The sequence below is a fragment of the Zeus faber genome, assembly GCF_960531495.2.
Source record: "Zeus faber genome assembly, chromosome: 12".
Classification (NCBI taxonomy): Eukaryota; Metazoa; Chordata; class Actinopteri; order Zeiformes; family Zeidae; genus Zeus; species Zeus faber.
Window position 1 is genome coordinate 13,414,314 of NC_137196.1, and position 22,571 is coordinate 13,436,884.

Here is a 22,571-nt window from a genome sequence, read left to right on the forward strand (position 1 = left end):
TATCTGTGGATCAATTGAAGGCGTCATTAATTGTATTTATTTTTTTCTGCCATCTAGACCACACCACACCATCGTTCTTGAGCAAATCCCTCATTCTCTTGGAGATGCGAGGCTTTGCCCATGATTATGTGTAAGCCTATGTATGCTGAGATATGCATTTAACCAGCTATGCATTTAACCGTAACGAAAACGCACTGACGGATCAGATAGAAGCTGTGGACGAGTCTCCATCTCCATTCACGGGGTGTACGGTGCTGGCTGCATGGGAAGGGGGTGGGGGCTGATGACGCGTGGCTGCCAACAGGGAGACATTTGGGCAGCGGAGACAGAACCAGAGCCCGAGCAACAAATGGAGATTCTCCTCCCGAGACCCCGCCAGACCGCGTATCCCATCATGAATCTGGGGGATTCGAGCCTGTGATCACACTGCAAAGCATTATCATGCGCGACGCATGCCCGCTTCGACTTGAAGGTAAGGTGGAGAAAAGAAAGGGGGGGCGACGGGATCAGCGATCGCATTGCCAGATTTAGCGACTGGAGCCAGGACCTTGTGCTGTGTGATGCACCGTGGCTGGCTGCCGAAAGATCCGCGTCATTGGCCGAAGACGTGGGCCTTCGGGTGCTGGAAGACGCCGCGTCCCTGCATCTGTTTGTTTCCCCGGACCGTCACGAGGGTCGGTCCGATTCACCCGAGTGAGGCGCGACGCTTGTTTTTTTGGTTTTTTTTTTTTTGGTTTTTTTAATAAACGCAGCGAAACGTCGACGCGAATTGTAAATAAACTCCGCTCCATCGGGCTGAAGTGGAGCCGCGGGGACGGTCGTCGGCTTCGGGGGTGTTGTGCACTTGTTGGTCGCCAGAGGATCCGCTCTCTGGAAACCTGTCGTTTAATAACACGCTGCTCCTTCCAGCGTAAACACGGAGGATGCGTGTCGACCACTCTCGAGCATTATGCAGCACAGTCACCCAGAAGACCTTGGGATCGATACTATAAGTGGTGAAAGGTTCGTCTCTTTTTTTTTTTTTTTTCAGATTCGATTCGGAAAAAAAAAAAAAAGAGTCGTTCCAATGTTCTCCCTCTTCGTTCCTTTGATGCAGGTGGTGTGATATGGCACGGTGAGCGAGGGAGGACTCCCTGAACCATGAACGAGAGTTTTCTGTTGGACATGAAATTCTCGCCAAAAAAAAACCTCCCAAAAAACAACCCACGCTTTCATTCCGGCTAAAATTATTGATTTTGGGGAGCCTCAAAGGCCCTTTAGCCTAATGCTCTCAAAATGATTTATTTCGATGGAGTGCAAAGTGTAAATCACTCACATTAAACATGATGCCCAATGCCGTGGCCTTTTCCCCCACATTAATTGAGCCCTCTGTGTTTAGTTTCTGTTCGCCATTGGCCGACTGGCTGAATAACAACCGAAGGAACTTGTCTTGGGCATGCTGCCCTTTTAACTCGCAAATCGAGAGTCAAGTCTCTGTGAGCGAGTCTTTCGCCGGAGTGACTCCTTCCTCCTGAGTCATTAGAAAAAAAAAAAAAAAATGTGTTCGTAAGTCTTGCATTGCTAAGAATTATCCATCTGCTATGGAGCTGCAAGGGCTGAGCTGTCCATGTAGGGACGCTTGAAGCCGCATGGGATCATGAGAGATTGCATGGCCTCTTAGCGTCACCCCTGCCCTGACCAATTGTGATTGACACACATAGATGTCAACGGTTGACGTCATCATAGGCCTAATTCCACAACACCCAGCAGGGTCAGGAGCCATGATTCCCTGGGAGCCAATCTGGTTAAGATTGTCTGGTATTAGTGTGGTTACGTCCGACTCAGGCACGTGCCCCGTCCGACCGGCTGGCCAGCCCAAACCTTTTGTTATTCTGAATCAACAGAGAAAAGTACTGTTTTCTCTTATAACAGCAGTTTTCTTTGAACTCATATTCCAAATTATAAAAGACCTAGCCGACCCCCGCACGCCCTCAGCCGGTTTTGTATGTGTTGTTAGGTAGCGCTATCACTTTTAATAAGGGGGATCAGCGGTGGGGCAGGCGGCCGGCCTGGAGCTGCTTACTAGGGCTTGTCACACACCATATGCTTGCCTGGTCGCATGGAGGCTGTCAGCAATGCTCTCACCCCTCCCAACCCCGACCATTCTAACCGGTTTCACCGGCTTACCGTGGCTTTAGCATCTGTGCAGTACATTTAGGGCATAGCTGTTTGCTGGTCCAGTAAACCTAGGACGCGCTGCTTGGTTGTGTTCATTTACCGCACGGCTATGCCGTGGCTTCATGTCCAATATGCGTTTGATGTCCAGGAGCAGAGAAAGAAGGGAGCATCGGCAGGAGGAGGTAGGATAACGTCACATAGAAATAGAATGCAATTGTATTTTTGGCAAGGGCTGTTTTTGTCAGAGATTTTACAGGGAAAACAGAGTGTCAGGGGCGTTGTCCAGCATGTACGTGTGGGAAAGGCTGTTGGCTTTGTTGGAATACTATTGATAAAAACAAGATACACAGCGCATAACATCTGGACAGAGTGTGGACAGACACAGGACTAACACCGCCTGTTAAGAATGTGGAAATGAATGACTTAAAATAATCCCCCAAAAAAATCCTCTCTTCCAGGTGAATTTTGAGGAGGGTGAAATGATTCCAAAGTCAGGAAAATCGCCAGCGGAATCGAGAAAAAACGTCAGCATCCATGAGTTTGCAGCTCTCGCTAGATCCTCCTTAAATGGTAACACATTCCACATTTGTATTTTTTCTATAATCTGACACACACACACACAAGTTCGGAGACCTGGGCTCTGGGCTTTGATGTTGTTTTCATTCCCCGCCTCCAGGTATCTCTCAGGCAGTGAAGGACCACGTCACTAAGCCCACGTCCCTGGCTCAGGGCCGGGTCGCCCACCTCATTGAGTGGAAGGGTTGGCCCAAAACCTCGGACCCACCGCCGGCCACCCACGCCCACTTCACCTCTTACTGCCACCTGAGTGAAGGGGAGAAGGAGGCGCGCTTTGCTGCAGGTACCTGGCGGTTCTCTTCAGTATGCGGGGTGTTTTTGTTTGTTTGTTTGTTTAGCACACAGCATCTGCTCCTCTGGCTCCCACCCTCTGTCACATGTCTAACTCCGAGCCTCCAGTGTTAGCTCCGCCCGCACCTCCTGCCCTGCTGTCTCATAGGTGACGGCATGTCTCTGCAGCAGATTGCAGCCTATTAGAAGCTCTAACAGTCCAAATCACGAGAAGCTTTCAGGGTCCAAAAGACTAGATTCTAGTGTTTTGGACCGTTAGAGATTCTGGTGACTTGAATGTCAAACGGTCCAAAACATGAGAAGCTCCAACGGTCCAAAACATTAGAATGTCTAACGGTCCAAAACACAAGATGGTTTCACAGTCCAAAACACTCAAAAGTCGAACGGTTCAAAACCCCAGAAGGTGGAACGGTCCAAAACACTAGGAGGTCTAACGGTCCAAAAAATTTGAAGCTCTAATGGTCCAAAACACTATAAGGTGGAACGGTCCAAAACACTAGAAGGTGGAACGGTCTAAAACTCTAGAAGGTGGAACGGTCCAAAACATTAGAAGGTCTAACGGTCCAATACACTACAAGGTCCAACGGTCAAACACTGTAAGGTTGAAAGGTCAAAAACACTATAAGGTCTAACAGTCCAAAACACTACAAGGTCTTAGGGTTTCAAACACTGAAGGTCCAAGATCTACTAATGGTCTAACACTAACAGTCCAAAACCCTAGATGCTAACCCTAACCCGGTCCAAAACACTCGAAGGTCTAATGGTCCAAATCACTAGAAGTTTGCACGGTCCAAATCACTCAAAGGTCTAACGGTCCAAAAAACTAGAAGGGGGAACGGTCCAAAACACTAGAAGGTCTAAAGGTCCGGCACCCTGTTTCCCTTTCCCTAAACAGAGTTTATCACCGCTGTTGTGTGATTTCATTTTTCCAGGAGTGGCTGAGCAGTTTGCCATCGCCGAGGCCAAACTGCGCGCCTGGGCCTCGATGGATGATGACGAAGAGGAGGAGGAAGACTATGCCAATGACGAGGACTCTCAGTTCAACAACCAAGAGCGGGCGTTCTCCAGCCAGAACTCAGGTATCCAGGAGCAATTGTCGTCGTCGTCATCATCATCATCGTCATCATTTTCATAATTTCCCCCTGTCATCCCCACCTTCCACCCCATTCATTTCTAATCCCTTTACAGGTGTCCTGACTCTTTGCTCCTCCCTCAGACACCGTCACGCCCGGTCTCGCGCCCAGCGTTCTGGGCCAGACTGAGGTCGGCATCAGCAGCGACATCGGCGGCAGCGATGGCGGCGGGGAGGCTCCGCCCTCCCCCACTCCCCTGAGCAGCTCGGCCAGCAGCCTGCTCTGCGGCGCGTCCGCCTCACCCCGTGACCCACATTCCTCGCAGACCGAGTCACCTACTTTGCACGGCGGCAGCGCCGGCTCGTTCTTGGAAGGGGAGGAGGAGGTGGGGGAGGAGGTGGGGGAGCAGGCGGTCCCGCCGCTGGAGCGGCGGTCCGAGATCCTGAAGCCCCACTGGCCGTCCGGCAGCAGGGGGAGCAGCAGGTTGGACTCCTGCTACTCCACCTCCCACTCCGAGTCCCCCGGGGAGGAGGAGGAGGAGGAGGAGGATGAAGAGGGCGTGTTCCGCGAGGTGCGGGCGTGGCACAGCGGCCCGTGCGGCCTCTTCTTCGACCGCGCTTCCTCCGGCGTGGCGTCTTTCGAGGAAGAGGAGGAAGAGGAGCGGGAGGAGATGGAGGCCAAGGGAGAGGAGACGAAGCACTTGATGTGATGTCGGGTTCTTATCGACGTCCCCAGTGCCCCCATAATAACCCCCCCTGCCCCGCCGCCATTTTCCCTGTACACAACGCTCAAACCCTCATTAAGCCACTGTGGCTTCCTCCATCCTCCTCTTCCTCAGATCTGCTGTTGTCCTTGACGTTCTGCTGCCACCCTGATCCAGTCCATCGCTGCTGTGAACAGTATTATTATTTTTTTCTATCCAGCTGTGATTCACGGCGGGTTTTGTAAGTTTTATTTTTTTTGTGCATTTTGGAGTAGCGGTGTCGCTTTTGCGTTGTTTTTTTATGGAACATTTTTGTAGTGTCGTCTTCTCTGGGTCATGACGTTTCACGTGGGGTCAGCCATGTTTGATACCGAATGTCTGTCTAATATGTCTGAATATAAATATAGAACATTTTTCAAATAAAATAGATTGATGTACTTCATCTGCACGTCGCACAAAAACACGTAAAAAAAATTAATAATATAAACACATAAAAAATGTTTTTTGACCAAAAAAACCCCCAGTATTTCATACTAAGTCTCAAAGATTTTTTTTAATTCTTTACTGGTATACAAAAAACAATTTCATGTTCTCTGAAAAATAACAATGGCTGTTGATTTCAAATGCATAATTCTCCTATGTACATTAAATGTACGTAGATTTTCATCCATGTAATTCATATGTACACAGCATATACAGGCCGGGGGCCATATAAAGGGAGACACTACAGACTTATTGCTTAACTAGATGCGCTGCAAGTTAGCGTATAGACTCTCTACATGAAACTCCATTATCTTAAATGGCAAGCAGTACTTCACATTCAATATGCATACAAAAGTAAGACGGCAATAAATTATTGCACAAATGTTTTACACAGACCAAAACGAGATATATTTTTTTAAAATATGGCTCAAAAATCAGATGCATGAAGCTGAAGTCATTTTGTAGACAAAAATTTACATCCATTTAAAATTAGTTTCGGGTCCTACTGAGGTCGCCACGAGAACTCACACACACTTTGTTCTATGACAAGATTTGGACTCGTAACACTGTGCTTCCATTTTAATAGAACTTCTAAACATCTGGGCTGGATTAAATGTACTTTGTGCCATATATAGAAGGAGATGTGAAACACTTACTCAAAATGCTTGTTTTATAGTTTTAATATCTACAGGCCACATACGTGTATATCAGTGTATGAGAGTGTATGTATTGTGCGTGCGACTCATGTGCATGGGTGTGTGCGTTTGTGTTTATGTGTTTCCTATACAATAGCCGGTTTAATATATATTTCTTCCAGTCCAAGCTCAATTGTTGTCCCCTCACCATGCTAGAAATAAGTTAAATACAGTAAATCCACATAGCAGAGGATGTGGAGGCGTTTCGTGACATTCAAATGAGGCTGTTTGTGTAAATCGTCAAACGCAACGAGACCGCCGCCCTGCACTGCCCTCCCAGCCGCCGTACAGCTTTCCTCTGTCGTCATGGTAATTTACAATGTGCTTCGCCAACATGTGAGGCCTGTGGTACGAAGCTCAGCCGCCCGCCAGGCCTCCTGAAGCTGCCTTGTTTGGAGGTGAATAGGTAGTTTGCCGTCACTCCTTCACGATCATTCTGCCCTTTCCCATTATTGTCCTGTGTTTTTTGAATGCTTTGTTTTTATTCGGAATCCCCTGTCTCCCTGGTTTATTTGGGGTTGTGTTAAGAGGACACGGGTTTGGCACGGAGAGTCAATCATTAGGATTAAGAGGCCAGAACATAATATGAGAATAGTGGGCAAAGTGACGCAAGTCTGTTTTCTCTCTCTCTCTCTCTCTCTCGCTCTCTCTGGCATTTTTTACAACAGTATCGAACACAATATAAAGTCTTCGCATCTACCTTCTCCCGCTCTCTCTCTCTCACACACACACACACACACACACACACACACACACACACACACACACACACACACACACACACACACACACACACACAGAGTCTCCCCACATGCAACGTTATTACAGAAATAGATATCTAGGCTGGAATTGGAGGCGAGCGTGACCTCAACAAATGTAGAAACTTCCACAATCAAGAAGTGACTTTATATACGTCCGTCTGTCCGCCGCTCGCCCCTCCCTCACTCTGACTGATCGGCCGTGGGGGAGGGGCTTCCGTCGCACGCGAGTTCCGATTGGACGACCGGCTCGCCGTCCTCCGGGGAAGCGCTTCCCCGGTCCCGTGGCGGCTCCGGCTGCTCGGGCTCGGGCGTGTCTGCGGAGGGCTCATAGTCACAGGCCAGCTCCGACTCGTCGGTGTGGGAGGGGCTACACTCAAAAGTAAACTCAGACTGGTCCTCGGTGTACGAGGGGCTTTCCTGCAGCACCATCTCCGACGCGGCGTTCGCGGCCCCGTCCTCATCGTCGCGGCTCGCTTCAAACCGCAGATCCGAGCGGTCGGCGAATTCCACGGGGATCTCTTCGTAGGGGAGGTCCGGCTGCTCCTCCGTCTCGGGGGGAGTCGGTTCCCGTGGCAACGAGTGCCCCCGGTGGCGAATCCAGAGCTTGTGAAGCTCCGTCACCTCCGAGACGCTCGTGCTGTTCCCGCTGTCTCGGAAGCTGGCCAGCGGGGGGCGCACTTTCACGCCGGTCACCGTCACCGAGCCCTCTATGGCCTTACGCAGCTGGAGAGAAAGCGAGAGAGAGACGGAGGTCCAGAGGAAAGAAGTAATGGGGGGAAAAGGAAAGAGAACGAGAGAAGGAAGAAGGAGACAAAGAAGGAGAGTGTAAATCACAAGGGGTGCACACACACACACACACACAACACATCGTCTTCCTCTGCTCTCAGATGCCACGCAGCCAGAGCCGTGCTGTATTAATGAGACGTGCCATCCCAGTATGCTGAGTTGGAGCACAGCAGACTGTCAACGCTGGTAAGTGCTCGGCGACTTGGAAACGAAGGTCAAGAAACTCTCAATCACATACCCACACGCCACGCGCGTGCATGTACACACCTCTTTGAGAGAGACCACACCGACGAGGCGTCCTGTGCTGGTCACGTAGGCGTGATCCAGACCCAGCAGGGAGAAAATCGTGTGCGTCTGTGAAATGAGAGGAGAGACACGTCGGGGGATGAGGCTCAGCATGAGCCCGAAGGACGGACTTAGTCAAGAGGAAAGGGGCGACGGACATTTTTAGCACATACAGTACATTGGCTCTGGAGTTAGAGGACTGGGGTCCAAAAAGTCCAATGTCCACGAGGTATTTAGCTGCCTTGGCTCCACTCAAAAGTATTTACTGTAATTGCTCATCATATTGGAATATTGGCCTCGAGCAAGCCCAAATGAAATGTATATGTTGTATATGTTGAAATGTTTGGGGCCCGGGTGGGGTCGTTTTTGGGCATGCATAGGTTGGTCCCATAGGTTTTGATGCAAATTCACTGCTAAAATGGCAGAGCGTCAGCTGCCGGCTTACAAGCAGGGTTAGTTTCATTCTCGCTGTGGTAGTCACTAGGGTACACTTAATTTGAGAAACATTTTTGTTGGTTTCAGCGGGGTAGGTTAAAAGTCAAACAGTTCATTCTGATAAGAACATTCATAGATATATCAGGTTCTCCAATCCACTCTCATTAAATAAAAAATGAACGGTTCCCAGTGACGAGCGGATAGTGCGGCGGGCGGGGGGTGGAAGTGCCATACTGTAACCAGGCCGCGACAGGGCGGACGGCGTAGACCTGGCCGTGTCCGCAGCCGCCGTGCGCTACCTTGTGCAAGGACGTCCTCTCCACCAGCTGGAAGGGGGCAGGGTCAATCTTGCAGTTTTTGAAATCCACCGGCTCGTCCAGCTGCTGCTCCTCCCACTCGGCGATCTGGGGAGGACAGCGGCGCAACGTCACACATCAAACACTCTGGAGACGTTAATCCCGGAATTGGAAGGGCAGGCTTGTATGTGGGTTTTTTTTGGGGGGTTGAATTAGCTCTCACCTCTGAAGTGGTCATGTCGTCCTCCACTTCAGACGCGTCCTGGAAATGAAGGGACAAACTTAGTGAAGTGCACAACGGAAAGAGACATGTGTCTGTGAACTTTCACGGCGGTATGTGAGAGCGGTGTCCTCAGGCAGGGTTTCCAAACTGTTTTTTTGGCAAGGCCCCCCTTGGTTGGAAGACTAAGCTCTGACACACCCCTCCCCCATCAAAAGTTCTATATATTTATATGAACTGCCATGTGAAATAACAATTAAGTTAAACTCACAAAAAGTGGCTGTGTGTATATATATATATATATATATATATATATATATATATATATATATATATACGCAGACATATATACACGTGTGTGTGTGTCTGTGCAAATACAATAATTTAATTAATTCAATTAAATATAAATTTAATATGATTAAATAAATAATAACCCCCCCCCAACAAAAAATATATGCAAACATGTAAAACCATAAGATAGAAAAATGCATATCATAATAATAATAATGCAGAAACCCCATGCAATTCCTTTGATGGCCCCTAGGGGGCCGCAGACCCCAGCTTGGGAACCCCTGTACTAAAGCCTCATGTAAAGAAGATACATAGTCGAGAAATTATTTTCACATTGGAATAGTCACTTAAGATAAATGTTACACAGTGAGTTGGAAGGCGACATACAGAGGATCCAAGAGAAAGTGCATTCTCACTGTTGAAAAAAGCTTGAAGGAAAATACGTCACAAATGCTTTTCGAGGCAGCATTTGGAATAGCGTGACACTGCCGGCGGAAAATCGTGATTTCGGAAGGTCGGTAACTTTAACATCCGACCACAATAAAGACAAAAATCTCCGTCACAAATACTTACAGCGCAACCTAAAGAGCACACACATACGCACGCACGCACGCACGCAGGCAGGCAGGCAGGCAGGCAGGCAGGCAGGCAGACAGGCAGACAGGCGGACAGGCGAACAGGCGGACAGGCGGACAGGCAGGCACGCACGCAGTATATCTGCAGCACTCTCATGTAGAAAGAGCGGCTTAACCTTTACCCGCCCCCCTCCCCACTGTAATGCTGTGGTTAGTCGCTAGCACACCACAAAGCTTTTTGGTCCAGTGCTCCCCGCTCGCCTGTCGCACGGCAACGGTTACTTAGCAACAGTCTCTAGGCGGCAGACAATCTTACCGCCATGGAGATCCTCACTCGCTTCAGCCCGGTCTTCCTGCTTTCAGGGGGAGCCGGCCCGGCCGAGCTCTTCCGGGCGGCGGGGGGAGAAGGGATCAGCACAGCACAACGATAACACAATCAGTACGCCGCGGTTCAGCCCTTTTCCCCGGCCGCGCCGGGATCGCCGGTCCGTCCCAACGGGAGGAGCCGCGGCGGGCGCAATGTCGCAGCGAGGGTGTAATTACCGTGCCAGGGATGAAAGTGAGGGCCACACACAAAAAAAAAAAAAAAAAGCTGCGAAAAAGGAACCATTATCTAATGCTGACGCAACACGGAAAGTCTTTGGCGCCTCGGCGCGCGAGAGAGAGGGACAATGACACATCGATGTGCTCACCCTTTGTGCCGGCCGCGCGGTTTGGGAACAGTTTGAGCTTCAGAGCTGGAAGCACAAGATGCCTATCAGCCTGAATTGTGCCGGACTTTCAGTTTTTGTTCTTGTATTAACTCGATAGATTTCCCCGAGCTCAATGTGGCTTTCGTTCTCCTTTATTTCACAAATGGCTCATCAGGCGCCACATCGACACGACTCAGTCTGAGTCTAAACCCTGCGACTGAAGGGGGTTCAGCCGCAGAAGCCCTCCCGGCGGCCTGTGGGCAGAACGTGTCGAGATGGAAACCGAGGAGGATCCGCGTCGGCTCGGCCTCAACGTTCGCGTTCGCCTCTTACTCATGCCCGCTTGTAGCCACTCGCAGACAGTGTGCGACACACACACACACACACACACACACACTAACACACACACCCCTTCTACCTCTGCAGCTCACCTCCAGCAGGTCCTTGTTCTGGTCAGCGCAGGACAGCGTCTGGGAGCCTGGGAAGCACGACAAGACACAACACAGCCTCAGTGGGCGAGCCATGATTTCAGAAACTTTGTAGTCGGTGTTGGTGGGGGATGCCTCCGCCCTCCCTCCGGCGGTGTGGCGGCTCCATTTTTTTTTAAGAAGCGTGAAGGTACGTACTGTTGGGAGTCTCCGGGTCCCGGGCGGCGGACACGGCCTTCAGCGCCGATTTCAAAGGAAGCTGCGCGTTGGACGCGGCCGGGCTGAAGGAGGAAGATTCCTCGGTGGAAATCTACGCGGGAGATATATTAACAGGGAGAGCCAGACGCCAGCGGCAGACGCGCACACACACGCACGCACGCCGACACACACACACGCGCACACACACACACACACACACACACCAAAGCACATGCAAACGGAGGTAGAGACAAAGACATATGAGGCCGTGCACGTACACAGACACATGGTGGCACAGGTAAAGGCACAGATGACAGGAACACAGAAGACACGTGTCAATGTCAACAAATTACAGCGAGCCTCCCCCCTACCCCCCTTCCATTGTTCTGCCATTGTTCCCATAGGGGATTGGGTAATGAATTGTTCCATTGTCACTGTGCTTGTTTTAAGGACATTCCCTTTCTCAGACTCACGCCACTACATTTCTAACATAGTCGTGTTGCTTTATTTGTAAAAAGAAAAAAAAGATTCTGGATTTCTATTTACACGTACATTAAAAGCATATCCTATAGTGTAATCACGAACACTCAGCTGTAGAAATAAAGGTGCAGTAGCCCTTAGAGACTAGAGGCTCTGTAATATCAAGGCACTGGATATGAACAGTACTTTTACTTTTAATACTTTAAGTGCATTTAACAGCGAGTACCTGCATACTTTCACTTGAGTAGAAATATCAATGTGGTACTTTACTATCAGTCATGTCGTGTGAGGTTGTTTGTACTTTTGCTTAAGCAAAAGGTCAGAGCCATTACACCAAAGTCATACAGTATGTATATCAAATGGTATCAATCAAACATTTTATCATCACGCGAGTTGGAATACACACGCATGGGATCGCAAAATAACCCCCTCCAGACGGATACAAGACCTGATCACACTGTCTGGGGTTATTTGGGGATAATGACCGGCTGGCTGCACATTATCCCGCTGATTACGCGGTGTGACAGACAAGGGGCGTGGTCAAGGTGCTGGCTCCATCCCTTCCGATTGGTCCGATTAATTAACAGTAATGTGAAGTTGGGCATATCCGCATTTATCTCTTCAAGCCTTGCACTGTAGTTTCTATGTAGCACGACAAGATGGCGCCACTCGCTAGTGTTAGTATTAGCATACACATAGTGTATATAGTGTTTATAGTATATATAGTGTATATAGTTTATATAGTGTATATAGTGTAGTGTATATTGTATATATAGTGTATATTGTATATATAGGGTACATAGTTAATATATAATATATAGTGTATAAAGGGTGATGTGTGATGAGATGCTTGATGCTGAGACGTCATGGTATTGTACGCAGTGTACAATACAGACTGGTCAGAGAGCTGGTCCTAAGTCTGAACAGTCGTTAAACAGGTAGGTCTTTAAGTGAGGAGTACCTGTATAAACGACAAAAACTACCCCAAACCCAACCACTTACCATGAAAGCTTCCCCTACCCCATCTGTGCCGTTACCTACTTCTACATGCTTCACACATGCAGTGCCGGCCAGTCCACTAGTATTTACCAACCCCCACCCAGTCTTGGAGCGTGCGGTGCCGTGCCCAACCCTACCACCCTATCAGCCCCTACTCTGCTCACACCTCTTGGGTGCTCACCAGGAAGCGGACCCCGTGGCAGGTGTTGGAGTTGGTGCCGGCGCTGGCGTTTACGTGCGCGTGGGTGAGGGTGAGGGTGTGGGCGCAGGGCGAGCTGGGGGTGCTGTCGGTGGCCAGGCTGGGCAGGTGGTCCTGGGTGCCGTTGTCCTGGGCGAGCTGCCGCAGGTGCTCCAGGCGCCGCTGGCGTCCCAGCTGCAGGGAGAGCAGCGACTGGAGCTGGGAGCGCTCGATGGAGCCCAGCAGGATCATGGACTCTACACCAGGCACGCGGAGAGGTGTGGGTTGGAAAAATAGAAAAGGAGAAAGAAAGCAATAAGTAAGGAAGAGAGAGGCTGGTAACAGGACAAATGTGCCAGATGTTACGGAAAGCTGCAAAAATGAACCGACACGTTCAAAGCGAGACACTTGTTTGTTGTGTATAAACGTAAGGGAAAGGAGGAAAAAAAACAAACAACTTAAGTATCTTATAATAATAATACAGTGGTACCTCGACTTATGACTGTACGGTCGTGTGTTAAAACAGTCGTATGTCGAAGCAATTTTTCCCATATACACCACGCTCATATTTTTCTATGATTTCCTTCTTAGTTTCAATGGGAGTCATTGCCTTTTTCTTTTTCCCATCATCCTTCTTCTTAGGACTCATCATGAAGGGTGAAAATAAACAAAATACACAGCACAAACACAGGAATTATGAAAAAAATATGGATAGGCCACGAACTACGTGCACACACGATGTAGGTCGCCCGCTGACTGACTGCTGACTGACTGCTGACTGACTGCTGACTGACTGCTGACTGGCCGCCGACGCACCAACTGCAAATTTCCACACTTGTATCTTGGAGCAGTCGGTCGCAAGTCGATACAAATTTCCGCGACTATCGTTGCTCGTATCTTGGATTAGTCGTAAGTAGATGCAGTCGTAAGTCGACGTACCACTGTAATATGAATGGGCATGTCTTTAATTATTTTTTACCTACCGTCAGCATTTTAATGTTTTAATGTTTATATCTTTATTCGTATTTCTTTATTTGTGTTATTTGCTTCTTTCCCTCTTGAAAAGGAGATAATATATCAACATGGCTACTCTGGTTAAATAAAGGTTGAATTCAAATAAAATTGAAATCTGGATTGTATTTAAAAATGTTCATTTATTTATATTTTATTCATCACACTGACTCCAATGTATTTTTTTAAAAGATAAATTCAGTTATTTGAGTTGTATTTATTATGTTTTGGAATACTTGACGCTTGTCATTGCTCAGTTTGAATGTAATGATAAAATATTCGATTGACGTGACCAAATGCATTGTTTTCAGACACATGACTCATGGTGTCTGCATCCTCTTTGGAAGAATAATTCAAATGGATTTCCATCAACAATGGTTCCAATTAAACAGCATAGAACTTTCTCGTGGAACTTTTATATCAAATTCAAATGGCAAACACAACAATATTTCCCAATCGAAATGGCATGCACCTAAAATGATTACTGCATTAAATGAGGAGACTATTCATTCCACACACACACACACACACACACACTCACACACACCCTCACCCCCGGACTCGACCAGGGCCAGCGTTTTGAGCAGGCCGGTCAGCAGCACCTCCTGCAGGTCCCGGTAGGTGGAGGTGAGCGTGATGTAGCGCACATCCCTGACCATTATGTCCTCCACACGGATATTATACTTCCTGAAACATGGAAGAGGAGAGCACAGGGGGGTAGATAAGAGGAAACGGGTGAAGGAGGAGGAAGAGGAGGAGGAGGAAAGGAAGATTAGGGGATAAGTGGGTAGGGAATAAATAGAATAGTGGGGAGCGGAGCGGAACGGAGAGGGAGGGTAATGAAGAAATCAGGGGTGGAAGGATTGCTAAGATAATAAAAACAGGCAAGAGAGGGTGGATGCAGGAAGAAAAAACATTTCCTCGTGTGAAGGGGAAACCCGAAGAAGTGGAGCCACACGCCTCAGGGTATATGTGGTGGAGTAGCTCATATGCTCAGACTCACTCGTGGTGTCCCATGCCCAATTCGGGCAGGTAGGGCAGCTTCTTGATGCGTATGATGGAGTCGTAGAGCGACGGCTGGAGCGACTGGGCCACGGCGTTGGCCAGGATCACGGCGATCATCACGGGCAGGATGTGGGAGATCTGCCCGGTCAGCTCGAACACGATGACCGCCGTGGACACGGTGTGGGTGACGGCTCCCGACAGGGCTGCCGCACCTGGCCACGAAGGAGGAGAGCTGCTTTTGAAGTGTCCTTGAGGAATGCCAGAATCCAAGCATCCAAACCAGAATGGCATATTTCGCAGTTCGAGTTATCAATTTACAGCATGGCGTTGTACTAACCGATGTGTCACAGCTGTGGCCGATAATGATTTTTACATTTCACTTCTGGCCTTAAATTGAATGTTCATTTTAAGTGGAATCCATTGCCGCCTTCTACAGTATTGGCTCGCATCAAGTGCAGTGCCAGTGATTTCAATCACACAGGGGAGCGGGAAAGGACATAACTGCCTATATCTCCGAAAATAATTATAAATAAAAGGGGAAAAAAATCAGGGGAAGTAGAGACGTAATGGCAAATTAAGGGACGGTGTACGAAGGAAAAGGATCCGAGACATAGGACAATCTACTTACCGACTACGGCGTAACCACCAGGAACTATGGGGTACACGCTGCCGTCAGCATGGATGCCGTCGGGAAACGTGGCAGCCATGATCTCACCCACCAGCCTCCCAAACGCAGCACCTGCCTCCCCACACACACACACACACACACACACACAGAAACCACCCCATAGATAGATAGATAGATAGATAGATAGATAGATAGATAGATAGATAGATAGATAGATAGATAGATAGATAGATAGATAGATAGATAGATAGATAGATAGATAGATAGATAGATAGATAGATAGATAGATAGATAGATAGATAGATAGATAGCAATATGGCAATATACAATAAACTTCTGGATCAACAATTCCCATTTTGACAAGGGAGGACATTATGAAAGTTTGCATAAATTATCAGAGCTCTCCCTTAAACAAACAAATAGGCCACAGCGATATTACTTTACCGATTAGGAAAACTGGCATGAAGGCCCCGCATGGAACAGGCATTGTGGTGGCGACAGCAGACATCCAGAACTTAGAAAATAAATAGTTGAAGAGATGGGGAGAGAGACGGGAGGGAGGGAACCAGGCGTAAGAAAACATGTGAAATAATACCAGAACCCCACACGAAGCAGTTTTCTGTTCAGGGCCACACCTACCTTCATGAGGATGAAGAGGACGAGTGTGATGAAGACATTGACCTGGGGGTGTTTCCACGCGTGGGAGTGGCTGATGTAGTCAAACTCCTCGGCGACGCCGTGGCGGCACCAGGTGCGGTTGTCGAACAGAGCGACCAGGGACTCGTGCTGCGTCAGCTGAAGACAAGAGGACGAAAGATATTGGATACAAGCATGTAACCTAAATCTATGTGGACGCGGAGCGGCGTGACCAAGGGAATTGCCACCCAGGGATCAGTTCTTTAAATATTATCCTCAAGTTTTGTGGATATACAGTGTTAAGAATTATTATCATTTGCCTCTACAGCGGATATTCGGAAACTTGGCGTCATGGAATGCACATGTTGTCGTCTGAATCTGGGAACGACGGACAAAAATGGTGCGTCCCTTTATAAGCATCTTCACTAAAGTCGCAGAGCCTACGGAGATGTTATGTTCTGACCTGTCCAGCCATGAACTGTCCAAAGCCCGGGGGGAAGGTGAGGGTGGAGATCAACAGGGTGACCAGGGCGGGGTACACCAGCCGCCTGACAGGGAGAGAGGGACTGTAGGGTCATTAATGGGTGCGCTTTTCACACCATGCACAATGGGAATAAAATGCTCCATGTCTGAAATGGACCCTGTTTACTAACAACCAATATAAGATATACCAAGTTATATTGAAAATAATGACAGTGTTTCAAGTGTTCCAATCACATGTAGATTATTTTTGGGGGGTTTGATAACTTAAAACTCCGTACTTTATGTGGGTTATCAAAGATTACTTCTTCTACTTCTACTACTTTGTGTTCCGTTTCAACTTCATTTCCTTAGTCCTTTAGTGGTTCTCATATATTAAACAAATTCTTTCAGTTCTTGTTGGGATTTAGGCACATGGAATTTATGATATAAGGCTTAAATTTGCTGCAACAGACTGACTTAGCATTATGCCATTTCAAAAATAACGTTATACCGTAAGAATGTTGGATTAATATGAAAATCCATAATGAATCAGTACACATAAATATAAAGTTATGCAATTCTTTGAGTATCCTTGTAACCTATGTAGACCCACTCCAGGTGCATAATTATACCATTTGGATTAGAAGTAGGTCTTTACAATCTCATTATGTGTCTGCAGTAATACGCCAGAGTGCTCTACGATGTACTTACTTCCTCAGCAGGAATTTGTTAATTGTTTTCTGCTTCCTCATGCACTCCACAATCAGTCGGTTCAGGTAGACGAACAGAGCACCGCCAAAGCCGCAGGCGATCCTACGGATGAAAATGCAAAAAAGCAGAAAACCCCATTGGTAAACTGAGAGAGTTGTTCTGATACAGTGCAACGGCAGCTAAAAATAGAATAAAGGACCATGAACCATAGAGGATCTGTGATCAGCGGCCAAGAAATCCACTGTGAGAAGTGATCACCAGGAGCTTGGAAATGAAAATGATGAGAACGCTCGAACACTTAGTTTCAATGCTATACTATTACTATGCTATATACTATGCTACTATACTATGCTATTCTATAAGTATTCCACTTACTGTATTACGTTTTAGGAGTCAGTTAGTCGGTCTATTAGAAAGTAATTTTCTACTTTTTATTTTATTTTATTTTAGTACTTTTTCCTAGGACTTCTTGTGTGCTATCACCGGGTGCGTTGCATTACATTTCACTGCATATATGTATGGAAGTATGTATATGTATGTGACAAATAAAAATCTTGAATCTTGAATCTTGAATCTTGAATCTATACATGAATTGTTTCCATGAAACTACGCTCAGAAATTGTACTTGGTTTGCTTGTTACTGAAATCAATAGATGTAGCTATATGTATAATTTATGCCTTATGTCTCTTCCCAGCTGGGAGTTCAAGCAGATTAATGTCAAATGTTCTTGCTCAAATTGCAGCTAAGATCTCTTAATTCAGTATAAGATAGATAGAGACAGACAGACAGACAGACAGACAGACAGACAGACAGACAGATAGACAGATAGATAGATAGATAGATAGATAGATAGATAGATAGATAGATAGATAGATAGACAGACAGACAGACAGACAGATAGATAGATAGATGGATAGAAAGATAGATGATAGACAGATAGATAGATAGATAGATAGATATTGCAGTAGGCATTGGATAATAATAATAACAATTTGAAATAATTGGTAATAAACAAAATATTGTTTGTTTTCTTATTTGTTGTTAAATAAATTAACAACAAATAAATAAATTAATAAACAAGGAAATAAATAAATATGAAGTCTGGCAGGCAGGGAACATTTTACTGAAACAGATAAATGTGAATATGAACGTAACATTCACATTTCACCTGTTAGAAATCTGCCTTCATAAAACCGAATAACACAAAACTAAGCTTCATACTGAGCATCGTATTAAGCGTTGTACTAAGCGTCGTACTAAGCATTGTACTAAAAGTCGTACTAAGTGGCGTATTAAAAGTCATACTAAGCGTCGTACTAACCCTCGTACTAAGCATCGTGCTAAAACTCTTACTAAGCGCCGTACTAAGCGTCATACTTATCATTGTACTAAGCATTGTACTAAGCCTCGTACTAAGCCTTGTACTAAAAGTCATACTAGGTGTTGTACTAAGCTTCATACTTAGCTCTGTACTAAGCGTTGTGCTAAGCGTCGTACTAAGCATCGTGTTAAAGTCGTACTAAGCGTCGTATCAAGGGTCGTACTAAGTGGCATATTAAGCGTTGTACTAAAGGTCATACTAAGGGTGGTACTAAGTGTCATACAAACGTCCTACTAAGCGCCGTACTAAGTGTCGTACTAAGCGCCATTCTAAGCGTCGTACTAAGCTTCGTATCAAGGGTCGTACTAAAAATCATACTAAGCGTCGTACTAAGCGTAGTACTAAGCGTTGTACTAAGCGTCATATCAAGGGACGTACTAAGTGTCGTACTAAGTGTCACACTAAGTGTCATACTAAGTGTCGTACTAAGCGTCGTACTAAGCGTCGTACTAAGCGCCATACTAAGCATTGTACTAAGCGTTGTACTAAGCGTCATATCAAGGGACTTACTAAGTGTTGTACTAAGTGTTGCACTAAGTGTCATACTTAGTGTCATACTAAGTGTCGTACTAAGTGTCGTACTAAGGGTTGTGCCAAGCAGCGTACTAAGCGTCATACTAAAATTTGTACTAAGCGTCGTACTAAGCGTTGTACTAAAAGTCATACTAAGCGTCTTACTAAGCGTCGTACTAAAAGTCGTACTAAGTGTCGTAAGCACCGTTCTAAGTGTCGTACAAAGCGCCATACTAAGTGTCATACTCAAAGTTGTACTAAGCGTCGTACTAAAAAAAGTACTTACCCAAGGATGGCAAATGCTGGCAGCTCCTGCAGGTCAAAGGGGAAGTCTAGACGGAAGCGAGTCTTAAAGAGGGCGGTGATGGTCTCTGGAGCAGATAAGCAGGTAAAAAAAAAAGAATCACAAATTAGAAATCTGCATTAAAACTGGTATGCAAATGGTATGGAAAGCACAATGATGTACTGTCTCCTCCTCACCCTCCTCTTGGTTCCACACGGCCAGGACCCTAAATATAAAGGCACTGAAGGTCGCAGCGAAGAAGCCCCTCCAGTAGTTCCTCACCGCAAAGAATGTGGAGGTGACCTCGATGCTGAACAGCACTCCTGCGGCGTCAAACAGTTTCATATACATCATACAGAAATAAACAGCAAAGAATAAGGTATATATATGTAGGAATGGACCCCTGGGGGGCCGGGGAGGGTCTAACCTCCGATGGGAGCTGCGAAGCAGCAGCCCACGCCCACTGCACAGGCCGCCGAGAGCATCTCCGTGTTCCTCAAGTCATTCTGTCACAGCAGAGTCAGATAGACACATACAGGTGGAAAACACACACACACACACACACACACACACACACACACACACGCACCAATACACCACATATGCAAACGCCAGTGAAGAGGTTTACTGAAAACACTGTTGCTTGTGAGATGTGATTAAATCACAGATGTAAGCGGTGGGATGCGGCGTCTGGTCTGTGCAGCGATGGCGATGGATTGGTGTCGTGTAATGGCTGACTTCACAACAGAATGGAACACGGCACTGACAAAAAAGAATGCCGTCCATCTCCCTGAACCACGTGGGTTATTCATGGGGACGGGATTTGGTGGCAAAGCGGCCAGCGTACCTTGTTCCCCTCAAAGGGCTCTTCCTTCAGCAGTAAAATGGAAAAACACAGAAAGAGGTGTGAGCGCGGATCCTCCATCCCAACGCAGAGATTTTTTGTTTGTTTTTTTTGTTCTCTCTCCTGGAAGAGATCCAATTCATTATCATAATCACACAAATCCAAATATGCAGTCACTTTGGTCCAGCAAAAGTCTTTATTCGACAATGTATGGAATTAGCATCTCTATGGCTCCAGTCTGTTTAAATGTCCACATTAATCAAGCTTTTAACCCCCACCCCAACTCCACTCTTCTCCTCCGCAGTCTTCCTCCATAGCGTTGTGTTGCCAGTGCTCTTTGTCATGGAGGAGAGCTGGTCCAGGGATGGAGGTATAAACATGTTTTTAATCCAGTGACTCAGACACAGGCCCAGTGTGTATCTCCAGTGCGTGGGGGTGAGAGTGCCCTAGGGAATGGCAAAATGTCAAATAAACATGGAAAAAAAACGTGATTTATTGTAGGTGAGTAGTCATAAGTAATATGTCTATTAAATAAGTAATAAGAAATTAAATCAGTCATACGTTTGGTGTAACACTACTATTTGTTGAAAAAAACTAAAGATTTTATATTTATTCTTTATTTGTATATTGTTTTAGTAAATGTTCTATATTTTCAATAGTATATAATTCTAAATATAAAATTATATATTGTATGTATGTATGTATGTAATGTATATACTGTTTATATATATATATATATATATATATATATATATATATATATATATATATATATATACACACACACATTTTATCTATTTTATTAACTTGTATAATTTTCCTAATTTATTCAGAATGTGAATTTACAATACAGTGATTTTTCTATTGTTGATTTTTTTGGGGGGTTTATTTTATATTGCCAATTTCTTCAAATTTGTAGTCAATTCTTTAAATAAATCTTTCAGTACTTTATTATTATTGTCTACTGTTTTTGATGTGTGCTGCTGTAAACTATCAATCCATTCATCCATCCATCCATCCATCCATCCATCCATCCATCCATCCATCTAACGTAAAACAAAAATACATGTGTGCGTGTGTGTGTGTGCATATCGCTCTGTCTGCCCTGCGCTCCAAGGATGTGTGTGTGTACATGTGTGTGCAACGTGCTCATGTGCCTTACCATGTAGGTCCCGCCGAACAGAGCCGCCATGAATTTGCTCAAGAGAGCGGCGCACAGGCTCGCAACGTGCACGAACGGGCCCTGAGAGCGAGAAAAGGAGGGAGGAGATGAAGACGCTGGAAGACAACTTCAACATGTAGGTCGCGGCGCCTTTCAGTCGATTATTCAAAACGCTTTAGATTCAATCTCCGCCGGTATCAACATTCAGACAACCATTATCCCGTGGTGACAATTATTAGCCTTATCAGCAATCCACAGACGAAACATTAAAATTTTAAGAAAACAAAGAGCAAAACGGGAGATTATTTCCCACAAATGGAAATTTTGACGGCAATGTCGGCTATGATTGAGACTGACGAGAACGAGAAAGAAAAAAACAAAACAGGCGTGGGGTCTCCCACCTCCTTGCCCAGGGGCATCCCGCTGCCCAGTGCGCACGTCAGCCCGATGACTTTGGCGACAAACGTCTTAAAGGTCAGGTATTCCTTCAGCACCACCCCTCTCAAAATGGTCTTCATCTCAGGAATGCCCGAACCTGTGGGCGAAAGAGAGAGAGAGAAAGAGAGAGAGAGAGAGAGAAAGAGAGCGAGAGAGAGAGAGGACAGGAAGGAAAAGAGAGGGTAAGTGCCATTAAGTGACAGGGGGGGGGCAAGAAAAAGCTGCTTTAGACGAATATTCCTATAGCCCGTGTGATCAGATGGTTTATTGATTTTCCAGGGCTCTCGCTGCAGACTCAGGTCCCTGTGTGACCTCTGCACGAGTGCCCGCGTCCTTGCAAGTCCCATGGCTCATTATAGAGCGATTTACATGATTCAAAATGTAGGCAAGTTTTAATATGCATTCACATTAATATGTATACAATGTTTGAAGTGCGTGTGTGTGCGTGTGTGTGTGTGTGTGTGTGTGTGTGTGTGTGTGTGTGTGTGTGTGTGCATGTCTTACCCACAGCCTGCGGAGATAGTATCTGTGTAAAGCCTGCTGAGAATGTGATGAGCACCACAGGGTAGGTGACCCAGGCTATGTACTGTAGGAGCATATTACTGTCCAGTCCGCCATACATCCACTTCTGTGCTACACACACACACACACACACACACACACACACACACACACACACACACACACACACACACACACACACACACACACACACACACACACACACACACACACACACACACACACAAGTATAAGTAACTGGACCTCAGAACTATTTGACATCAAGGCCGGTGCCTCTGATCTACCATCATACGGCACGCAAAAAACAAAACAATCTCCATCCATCACAAATCATCAGCTGTGAACGGATCCCCGCTTTTTCTTCTCCTCCTT

The 22,571-nt window shown here is 46.5% G+C and overlaps 2 protein-coding genes across 2 annotated transcripts in view; one reads left to right on the forward strand and one right to left on the reverse strand.

The window, feature by feature from the left end:
* Nucleotides 1-393: 393 nt before the first annotated feature.
* fam131aa (family with sequence similarity 131 member Aa) lies at nucleotides 394-5,126 on the forward strand. Its single transcript, XM_080010319.1, has 5 exons — nucleotides 394-472; nucleotides 2,616-2,727; nucleotides 2,834-3,016; nucleotides 3,957-4,103; nucleotides 4,241-5,126. Exons 2-5 carry the CDS (start codon nucleotides 2,637-2,639, stop codon nucleotides 4,804-4,806), a joined length of 987 nt encoding a protein of 328 aa, XP_079866445.1. The 5' UTR covers nucleotides 394-472; nucleotides 2,616-2,636; the 3' UTR covers nucleotides 4,807-5,126.
* A 1,793-nt stretch (nucleotides 5,127-6,919) lies between these two features.
* Nucleotides 6,920-22,571, reverse strand: part of clcn2a (chloride channel, voltage-sensitive 2a) — a gene marked incomplete at its 3' end in the record, with an annotated part of 35,572 nt that continues 19,920 nt past the window's right edge. Inside the window, exons 4-25 of the mRNA XM_080010368.1 lie at nucleotides 22,182-22,310; nucleotides 21,641-21,774; nucleotides 21,240-21,320; nucleotides 20,081-20,104; nucleotides 19,661-19,739; nucleotides 19,431-19,556; nucleotides 19,237-19,321; nucleotides 17,056-17,157; nucleotides 16,346-16,448; nucleotides 15,886-16,041; nucleotides 15,691-15,760; nucleotides 15,247-15,357; nucleotides 14,617-14,830; nucleotides 14,167-14,300; nucleotides 12,591-12,859; nucleotides 10,946-11,057; nucleotides 10,751-10,797; nucleotides 9,944-10,012; nucleotides 8,765-8,803; nucleotides 8,545-8,649; nucleotides 7,793-7,879; nucleotides 6,920-7,462 (exon numbers count right to left, since the gene is read on the reverse strand). Of these exons, the coding sequence (XP_079866494.1) occupies nucleotides 6,920-7,462; nucleotides 7,793-7,879; nucleotides 8,545-8,649; nucleotides 8,765-8,803; nucleotides 9,944-10,012; nucleotides 10,751-10,797; nucleotides 10,946-11,057; nucleotides 12,591-12,859; nucleotides 14,167-14,300; nucleotides 14,617-14,830; nucleotides 15,247-15,357; nucleotides 15,691-15,760; nucleotides 15,886-16,041; nucleotides 16,346-16,448; nucleotides 17,056-17,157; nucleotides 19,237-19,321; nucleotides 19,431-19,556; nucleotides 19,661-19,739; nucleotides 20,081-20,104; nucleotides 21,240-21,320; nucleotides 21,641-21,774; nucleotides 22,182-22,310 (2,819 nt within the window). The remainder of the gene's footprint in view (nucleotides 7,463-7,792; nucleotides 7,880-8,544; nucleotides 8,650-8,764; nucleotides 8,804-9,943; nucleotides 10,013-10,750; nucleotides 10,798-10,945; nucleotides 11,058-12,590; nucleotides 12,860-14,166; nucleotides 14,301-14,616; nucleotides 14,831-15,246; nucleotides 15,358-15,690; nucleotides 15,761-15,885; nucleotides 16,042-16,345; nucleotides 16,449-17,055; nucleotides 17,158-19,236; nucleotides 19,322-19,430; nucleotides 19,557-19,660; nucleotides 19,740-20,080; nucleotides 20,105-21,239; nucleotides 21,321-21,640; nucleotides 21,775-22,181; nucleotides 22,311-22,571) is intronic.